Below are 10,617 nucleotides of genomic sequence, written 5' to 3' on the forward strand. Positions count from 1 at the left end.
GGTCAAGTTCACCCTCGAGCATCTCCACATATTCAAATGGTAACTCTTCTAATTCTATCATTATTGCCGTAACCTTTTATCCTGTAATGTTACTTGGCATTACATTTTCTGCATTATCTATTAGCAAGACTGCAACAGTAGCTTAAAACATCGACTAAATAGCCTTAATATTAGCCAATTGCTTGTGCAACTTTGCTGACATCACCCAAGTTCTTCATTTTCATCAAAGATTTTTTTTAAAAACACAAGAATAACATACACCAATGAATTTTGCACAACATGTATAAAGAAAACCAGGCTCACCCGAGAAGGAAAACTGATCTTAATGCTTGCTGAGGGATAGATGTTTAATTTTGAACTCTTCACGTCCATTGTCGGCAATTCACCATCTAAAACACTGAAGGTATATTAGGATCATTCAAATCTGTACACTGTTGCAAGGGAAACTCTCCTTGTGTGTTCACACAGCTGGCTGACTATAACCTAAAAAAATGACTCAGAGTTGAACCCACGGCCATAAAAACAGCATTAATAAGCCATTTCACTCAGATTTGTTGTCGTTAGGGACGAACCCCCAATGATTATTTCGTTTTAATTTAGTTTGGGGCGGGTGAAGGGAGGCTTTTTGCCCCCCAAAGGGAGGATGATGAAAACTATGCTTTGTTGCTACTGACAACCATTTCCTCCAATCATCAGACTTAATGAAACCGAGATCTGGGCTTTGCCAAGTCATTATCAGGCTGCCATGCTAACTGCTTCTTCAAAGAGGATGCTCCGCTCCAATGCCCCACTGATTAATACAGTGATTAGGGAAGCAAAAGGTCACGGTTCCCTTCTACAGTTCATTAGGACCAAAAATGCGAAATGTCTTGCACTCCAAGTGTAAACAGCGAGAGGAGAGCAAGAATTCATCATATTAGCGAGAGGAGAATTTGTCAGGGCTACACGTTGCGTTTCTCACTGACAGCTGGCCAGGTTTCAAAACAGATCTCATGCATATTAATGACAATGCAGATTACGCATGATGAATCATTCATGAGGATGTGTGACCGAAATCAAAATGCATAGGAAGGGAGTCGATTCTGGCGTTAATGCTAAAAAATATCAGTAGTAGTGCAGTTTAGGCAATTCAGATTGGTTCTTTTATACTTGGAGCATTTTCCTGTCGACTTCGTCTGATTGCTTTATAATGAATGGATCAAATGCCAACCGTCAGACCAGAGGCGGCCAGCATCAGTCTAAATCATTTGAACAGCTTGGAGAACAAGCTTTAGGCTTTATTTCTGCCAGGAATGCATTTTTCATCATCATACCCTGGGTTAAATTTCTCAGACCAGCTTTTTTCAAAGTAGTTATTTACCTAGCTACACCTCAGTAGCTGTTTCATTGCTCATGTCCTTGGTTTTCCCTTCTCACTCTCACTCTCAAGAGAGCATGTGTTATTTTCTGGGCAGAAACGCCGCCAGTCGCTGCTTCTTTATGGGCAGTATATGAATCTCCTGGGAGCTTACTTTCTTCAGTTTGATGCCTCTGTTTTTAGAGATCTTTTTGAGCGGGTCACTGGATTCTCCTCGCTGATCCCCTGGGACCCTGGGAAGTGCGGCGAAGCCCCCTTGACTGGCATCACGTTTGATGGAAAAGTTCTTTGTAGAAACGCCTGATAATCCTTTTAGCTTGCTGCAGAAAATGGCAGGCATGGCGTCTTTGACCGACACGATGACTTTGGCAGTCTGCGACGTGCTGACGATCTCGATGTTGCCGCTTCTGGTGAGCGCAGAGTCATGTAGCGCCCCAGCCACTGTGCTACCGTGACCGCTATCTACCACCCACTTGTGCTGTCTGCTGAACTCTAGAGATGCTAAACCACTTAGCAGCTTGGTGTCTAGCTTCGGCGTGCAGTCTACTGGCCGGAGAACCCCAAGAGCCAAAGCCCCACTGCTAACATTGTCCCCCAGGTGGCACATCCTCTCCCGCTCCGGGGCCAATGGCCCATATGTGCTACAAGTCTGGATGCATGTCTTTCTTATACTAGGTATAGACAAATCAAGGACACTGTCTTGCTGAAATGGCTGGATCCCTTGTGGCACATCAACATGGATTGAAGGATGAGGTGCCCTTATGGATAAATCTAGCACTTCTCCGTCTGTCACTACAGGGGACGAGCAAGAGCGAAGAGACTGTTGGACTACTGCCATTTCCTTGCTGGTAAATGTCAAATGAGGGGAGATGTCACTAGGTGAAGTCTGTGTGCTTTTGCTTGAAGTACAAGCCGGTTTAGGGACATCTACCTCTACCTTGGAGTCCTTGCAAGTGGAGACCGGGACTGGGATTGGCACTGGGATTGGAAGAGGCATTGGAAGTGGGATCACAACAGGATAGGGGACAAGCAAGGTGGCTGGAGGCACCAGAGGGGCTAGTGGAGAGCTGTAGGGGTGCGAGAGAGGCAGAGGAGGAAAGAACGCAGAGGCAAGGTCAACTTGCGGGGAAGACGCTGGGTGGCAAGTGGGAGAAGAGTTGCCTTGGCCAGGGAAGAGGTCCTGCAGGATGGCTGCAAAGTTAGGGTTCTGAAGAAGAGTCAGTAGACTAGTATCCAACACTGGACTTGTGCCTTTCTGGTCCAGGACTGGAGGTGCTCCAAGAGCAAGAGAAGGGTTCTGGCACAGGATGCTGTTCTGCAGCGGCAGGGCAGGACAAGTTGCCATTTGTTGAAGCAATTGATGATTCAAATGTTGGAGGACTTGTTGTTCCAAGACCAGAGGTAGGGACACAGGACCCTGACTAGTCATCAGGTACGAAGTGGCCCCTGATTGTCCGACTTGAGGGGCAGCTGGTCCAGCAAGGATTGGCAATACTACTGGACTCTCCCCTAAGCAGATTGGCTGGAGCACAGTTGTAGCAACCTTCAGGGCAACACCGTTGGGAGACTCAGCAGCCGGGGTCACCACCGGGGTGGCTTGTATCGTTAGCAGGGGCGACAGGGATCGCTTTGTGATGGTTGGAGAGCTGACATTCCATGTCTCGGGTGAAATAATTGGAGTGGTCTCCCCTTCCAGTTTCCCAACTGCATCAGTGGCGGCGGATCCACCATTGCAGACCTCTTCCTCAGGGTTTGCCATGTCTACGGCTACAGAATCTTTGTACGGCTCTTCCATCGTGTCTTGATTATGTAAATCTCTTTCAGGTGCTGCAAGTAGAGGATATCATGGTTTTCTTCAGCACAAACTCTAGAATCAAATGGGAGAAGTGGATTAGTAGTTGGCAACAACTGTGTCGATGTAAACCACAATACTCAACATAGTAATTGTTGGTAAACCTTCATAATCTGTTAAATCCTTACCTGTCCTCTATAACTTAATACCCAAAGCTAACAAGGGACCAAGGAGGCATTGTTTCCTTTCCTGCTAAAAGTTCAACCATCTGTTTTTGTCCACCAAGAGCTGTAAGCTTTTAGAATGACGTCATGACACGAGAGTGGATTCGCAGACACAAACACAGAATTATGGGAGACACCAGAAGAGAGTTTACAAAGACTGGGAGCCTTTCTCACAGACAGACTGCTTCGCTGGCTTGGGAGGGGAGGAAAGAGAGCACGGGGGAGGATTTGATGAAATTACGTCACACAGTGCCTGGGTTTATTTGTTTATGAGCCAGCGTTAGTGTGGAGTTTATTACACAAAATGCTGCCAAGACTATGAAGTGAACCTCCCTCTGGCAAACACACAGCGAGTGAAAGAACGCCAGAGAGACAGAAAGGAGGAAAAAGAGAGTACCTTGAAGAAGAGAGAAATGGGAAGAAATAAAAAGAGCAAGGGAGGGAGAGAAAAGCCAAAAACGGGAGGGAAAAAAGATCAGGGGATGCAGAAATGGGTGCAGTCTTTCAAAAAAACAGCTTTCAAAGCAGCAGATTTTCAGTCTGCGTTAAGTACCCATTAAACATTGCAATGTTTTTTTGCAAACAGGATGACCTGAACATGTGCACCAACCACAAACAACACTAAAACCAACTTTTGCATTTCTGTTTTCACTACCAAAAACATTATCAACAATTTTATCTGCAACATTTCCAAAAGCATAGCAGCAGAAAAAATTATACATTTTCTCCGTCAGTAAATCATACCAAAAACTAAATGTAATGCTGACAAAGGTTGGAGGGCAGGCTCATGCTAGCACAGCGAGAACTGCCTTATCTGTATTTTTTCAGGCAAGCTGCAAAACAAAAGAAAGCTGCCAGCTGATTTAGGACCAAATTGTGTCCCAGGGTGAATTTCAGAACCACTTCTAAAGCACTGAATTTCCATTCCCGTACTGACGGAAGAACAGTGGAAAAAGTCAGATAAGGAAGCAGACGGCCTTGACACATCTGCTCCTCTCTGATTACTCGGTGACAGTGTTTCTCACCAACCCTAAATCAACCCTCAATCGATGAGTGCTGCGGTTTAGAAACACTGATCCAAGATCAGACCTCTCCAAGAAGTCACACGTGACTTCTAAACTGCCTTGCAGATTTGTTTAGTTTTTTTTGTCTCAAATTATATTGTAAAGCATATTCTGTGCAAATTTGTGAATTTGCTGACATTCCAAGCAGGTAAATAAATTCACTGTTTGCACATTTACATGCAAAATTAACTCTCCGCTCTCCTGCTTTATCACCTTTAGTGTCCTTGCTGCAGCCCTGTGTTGAGTAGCATCACATGTGTGAGGTGCATTTTTCCCCCATCAGTCTTTGCACAAACATGTCTTTAATTTAAAATTAGTCTTAGTCTCCGCATTCTCTATGCCAAAGACGCTGAGTGATGTAACTTGGCTGGAAATGGCGCGTTTGTTGAAGTCTTTGGAAAACAAACACATGCTTCAAATGCTACCCAATTACAATCTATGAGAGGAACAGCCAAAAACTTGGAAATAAATCCTGAGCGGGGATAAAAGTCGATAAATTACAATCTAGCATTGGAAAGCCAACAAGGTGGGTCGCCAAACCCTCTGTATGATTTGTTTCTGAGATACTGCATTCCAGATGGGCTTTCTGTGGGCTGACGGATTCCTGCCGTGTGAGACAGTTAATGCAAACAGCATTACAGAAGCACGAGCGTGTGTGTTCACAGCAGCATATATATATATATAAACACTGTATAAGACCAATGTAACTGGTGCTTTGGTTTGCTGCTGACAAACAGAGCTGGGTCCGTTACTAATTACAGATTACATAATGAAAACTGTAATTAGTAACGTAGATTACTTTTAGATTACTTTATCAAACTTGTTTTAAACTCACCATAAATGCACCACATTGATATGTATTATATGAAGAAACATTAATAAACATGAAAAAAGTCTTTCAGGTTTGAAATATTTTTGCCCAATCAACCATTACTGAAGGTCAGCGGATATGATGACATGGTGTTTCTCAGCCATAAATCACCAGTGTTTTAGCAATTATTTGTTTCATACATTGCAAATGTATTTACACAACATTCGTGAATATAGGCTAAATGGTATGAGGATTTTTTAGAAAGGAAAATTTAAAAGAGAAAAACGAATTAGGGAGAATCAATAAATTATGAATGATTTACTGCCATTGGGTGAATATGTAATCATGTAATCCCAAGAAAAGTAACTGTAATCTGATTATTAAAATGTAATATAATCTAATTGCAAGTGCTTAATGTTTGGGATCTGATTACATAATCCAGATGACATGTAATCAGTTACTACCCAGCTCTGCCGACAATGAATATACTTTATATTTTCACAACTGTCATCCAATACTAGAGTACGGGTTACTTACTGGCTTGATACGATAACATGGCTTCATCTAGACGAATCTATCATGGATTTGTCTTCATCTATGTTCGTCTATCAGCGTGTGAGACAGTTAATGCAAACAGCATTACAGAAGCACGAGCGTGTGTGTTCACAGCAGCAGGTGAGATCGGTTAGATCTCAACACTAAATCAGAGCTAAAAACGTTACAGATAAAAGAACCACCAAACACACCATCTGCTGTTGCTGCGTCTTAAAGGTTATGCAACAATAAAATGTAGAAAAAATGTTCTCATGTGACTGATTCACTTTGCCAAGCCATTAGAGCCATTAGAGCTAAATTATCTAATTATATAATTAATTATCTTAAGAAATGTCTAGGTCAAACTTCACCCTAAAATCAAAATTATTCTGGATAAAGAATATTACCTTATACACATTAATATCTGAAATATAACTTCTGATTTTTTTTTCTGGATATATCATACCCAAGAAGAATATTTTAGAATATGACTAACTTTATCTGTCACTACAAAAGCATGTGGCTGGCAAACAAAAATGCAAAAAAAGACAGAAGCAGATGTGAAACTTCCAATTGCAATGATAGTGTTTACTGGAGGTGTTTCATACAGATAAAATGAAGTGAATTTTGAGCTTTGATGCCGGTATGAGCTGGAATGTGATGATTAACACTGTCTAGACGGGAAGCATCAAATGCTCACTAACATGGACAAATCTGCTATGAGCTTGAGGTTAGATTTCGGCAATACTGAAATAAAACTAAAATCCTACTTGGAAATTCACTGTTATAAAACTCGCTTTAAATGAGTTATTTCAGTAAAGCAAAATAATATTACAGCAACAGAGCACAACAGTTGCAAAAATTCCATTATTAAAAGATTCTGAAAAATCCCATTTTCTCCATAATGGAATTGATTTTGATCTTATAAACAGACCTACTGTGATCTTGAGCTTGTTGATCATTCGTACATACATTTACATGACATTAGCCCACATTATTTTAGCTTATTTTTTAAAAATAGTGTTTAACAGCGGAATTCCTGGTGGAAAAATTACATTACACTTGATTTGAAAGACAACCTGGTTATGATGCATATATATATATATATATATATACAGTGCTGTGAAAAACCTGACCCTACGTGAAAAAGTAATTGCCCCCTAAATCTAATAACTGGTTGTGCCACCCTTTACGGCAACAACTGCAATCAAGCGTTTGTGATAACTGGCAATGAGTCGTTCACATCGCTGTGGAGGAATTTTGGCCCACTCTTCTTTGCAGAATTGTTTTAATTCAGTTTTTTGTACCTGCCACTCCAATAAACACTGCACTTGAAATGATTGAGACATCATTTAAGTCTTCCTATGCTCTAAAAATACTTTTATAAAATATGTTTGTATGCATAATGAGCATATTTTGCAATAAATGTAATAAAATATATTAACATCTTGAAATTAATCATTTTATATTAATCTTTTGTTTTTAATTCAATTGTCATTTGCAATGCTTCATGGGATTAAAGCAGTTGTCTTTTTGTCCTATTTTCAAATGATTATTTGCTTTAAAATCAAAGTTTGTAATGCAGCTGGTTGCACTTTCTTTGCGAATTAGTATAAAATGTTAAATTACAGAAAATGTTACACTCTATTTTTTCTACTTAATTTTACGTTTAATTCAATGTTAATGTGTTACTCAGGGTTGCCAGGTCTTCGAAACAAAACCAGCTTAATCATGTTTTTTCCATGGTTTTGCTCTTCTTCGGGGGTCCGTTCTATCAAAATTGTTTTCCGGTGGGTGAGGGGAGATCACTAAATACAACCCGCGGCAACAGTCTTAAAAGCAGCCCAATTCTGTGGAAATCTGCAGACTTGGCAACGCTGGTGTTACTTGTCGTTTCTTAGTAAATATTTGTGAAATCTACTAGCAATTTATGAGTAAAATGATTTCATTCAAACTACATCCATTTTTTTAGTGTGGTTTGGATCAAGGCTTATAACTTTTAAATTAATGCTTTAAAAAGAAATTTTGGGAAAGATCTTCCTAAACCAACGCAGCTGAAAAAGCAGGCAACACTAACTTACTCTATTATAATAGTGATGCTTGTCTAAGCATTTAGATTAACCCTTTGAAAGCCAAACCCTTTCTCTACTGGATACACACTGGTCTCCCGTGATGGTCTTCAGTGGTGTCTTCCCGTAATAAAATAGCATCCATGTGCAACGTGGTCAGCCGTCTCATGCCTGAGGACAGAGACTTCTAAGGGATTTATGGGTTGGGAAGCATTCAGGGAGGCTGAAATCAGCCTGGGAAGAAGAATGCGGGCAGAATTGCCTCTGGGTACCTCTTATATTGCAGACCTACAGCACATATGGTACATCCAACACCCTCAAACACACACACACACACACATACACACAGAGAAGACGGTCTAATAAGAGCAGTGTGTGTGTGCAGTGCGCTCTCTTAATGCCCACTGACAGTCATCTCTGTACAAAGTCTCCTCTCATTTAAAGCCAATAGAAGCGGTGTGGAATCTCCTGACAGCTGTATCTAGGATTCAGAGTCATGGATGGGTCTGAATTAAAATGCTTTTTAAAATCTGCAACAGTTCAAGGTGCCAACAGGATGCGAAGCAGATATAACAGCTAAGCAACATGGAAACTGTAGTGCTTTAAAGCACACACACAAACACAGAATTTAATTAAATGGTGTTTACAGAAGCAGGTACATCCAACACCCTCAAACACACACACACACACATACACACAGAGAAGACGGTCTAATAAGAGCAGTGTGTGTTTGCAGTGCGCTCTCTTAATGCCCACTGACAGTCATCTCTGTACAAAGTCTCCTCTCATTTAAAGCCAATAGAAGCGGTGTGGAATCTCCTGACAGCTGTATCTAGGATTCAGAGTCATGGATGGGTCTGAATTAAAATGCTTTTTAAAATCTGCAACAGTTCAAGGTGCCAACAGGATGCGAAGCAGATATAACAGCTAAGCAACATGGAAACTGTAGTGCTTTAAAGCACACACACAAACACAGAATTTAATTAAATGGTGTTTACAGAAGCACCTGACCCCGGGTCAGCTATTCTGAGCATGCATTACAGCAACAAAGCTTTTCTGCATCATGTAATGCTGTTTTTCTCCTCTGTACTGACATTATGTACGAGTGGAACATATTCCGTTGTTTTACTACTTGATACTAATAGGCCAAGTGGAGATAAAAGTAGAATTTTGTTTGTTTGTTTTTGAGAGTGTCTAGTGTTGTGGATGGTTGTCAGGGCATTGCTATGCAGTTGCTAAGGTGTTCTGAGTAGTTGATCACTGGCCCTCGTGGAAAAAAAAGTCATATTATATGTATATACATATACATGTGCATTATATATTTACATTAACTTAAAATATCAAAATTATTTTAAAATCGGACTGATCCATGATGAGATCCATGATAATCCTGGATAAGGCTGTTGGTAGATTTTGGTGTGTGTGTGTGTGTGTATATATTATATAACCTCAGATTTAATAATTATCAGTTTGTCTCCTAAAGAGTAAATTAAATTAAATCTAAAATTACATAAATGTATGTGTAAATTTACATAAAAATACATCAAATGAATAATAATTGAGTCATATTAAAATATCTAAATATCTAAATACATAATGTAATTTATGTAAGTAATATGTATTAATAAAATTATACCTGAACCGTTTATTATTATTATTATAATTATTATAATTATTATTATTGTGTGCCATTTTCAAAAATGTGCCGTGCTTTGTTGATTGGTTAATTGTTAGCTTAGCAAACTATACATCATCTATGTAGGCAGCAGGGAAGACCATTTTGGGTTTTAAAACAAACAGCGTCAAAACAGTTTCCAATGTCTACTATTTGAATCTAGAAGCAGACACTGTAATGGTTCTCAGGTGATAACTGGACCTACAGCGCCTGCTGGTTCTGCCCACTTCAGGGTCAGCGCCGGGCCCGGAGCACAGCTGCACGCATGGATCTTATCAGGCCATGAATGGTGCATTTGTGCATCCGCACAGGACGGCCGAGCATGGCCCGAGACCGCCAGACGCGGGAGCAAGATTGCAGAGACGACAGGGGGCGGGGTGTACAAAGACTGTCTATCCACACACACACACACACACACAAGCCAACAGTCGTATAGATGATGGTTCTCTGAAGGCTGAGCTCACTGGAGATGTGTTGTCAAAACATCACACACACACATACACACACACACACACACACACACACTGATAAGGAAGGATTATGGCAACAACAAAGATTTTTCAGTATCCCCATCACTGAACACCATTAAACTCCAGAAGACAACAGAATCACCTCTAAACACAACTTCTGGGGTGTTGTGGGTGGTAGAGCGTTGGTTGGCAGTTGCTATATTCTTCTGATTTGCTAAGGTGTTTCATGGGTTTTAACTGCGTTGCTATGTTCTTCTGGGTCTCTAAGTGTTGCATTGCTATGCAGTTGCTAAGGTGTTCTGAGTAGTTGATCACTGGCCCTCGTGGAAAAAAAAGTCATATTATATGTATATACATATACATGTGCATTATATATTTACATTAACTTAAAATATCAAAATTATTTTAAAATCGGACTGATCCATGATGAGATCCATGATAATCCTGGATAAGGCTGTTGGTAGATTTTGGAACTATTGCATTTGGAAATTATTTAATCATTTATTGAGACAAACAAATATTAATTACATACAAATATAGCTAAATATTTAAATATACTTGGTAAAAATAAAGATATATTTTTTATATTATACTATACTATATTTTATATATATATATATA

The 10,617-nt window shown here is 40.1% G+C and overlaps 1 protein-coding gene across 1 annotated transcript in view; it reads right to left on the reverse strand.

Moving 5' to 3' along the window:
* Positions 1-253: 253 nt before the first annotated feature.
* The window catches only part of LOC107748089 (retinoic acid-induced protein 2-like), an 18,776-nt gene continuing 8,412 nt past the window's right edge, over positions 254-10,617 (reverse strand). The window contains exon 2 of the mRNA XM_016562747.1: positions 254-3,224. Within this exon, the coding sequence (XP_016418233.1) occupies positions 1,440-3,152 (1,713 nt within the window). The 5' untranslated portion in view covers positions 3,153-3,224 and the 3' untranslated portion in view covers positions 254-1,439. The remainder of the gene's footprint in view (positions 3,225-10,617) is intronic.

The sequence above is a fragment of the Sinocyclocheilus rhinocerous genome, unplaced genomic scaffold (genome assembly GCF_001515625.1).
Source record: "Sinocyclocheilus rhinocerous isolate Xijiao unplaced genomic scaffold, SAMN03320098_v1.1 scaffold6644, whole genome shotgun sequence".
Taxonomy (NCBI): Eukaryota; Metazoa; Chordata; class Actinopteri; order Cypriniformes; family Cyprinidae; genus Sinocyclocheilus; species Sinocyclocheilus rhinocerous.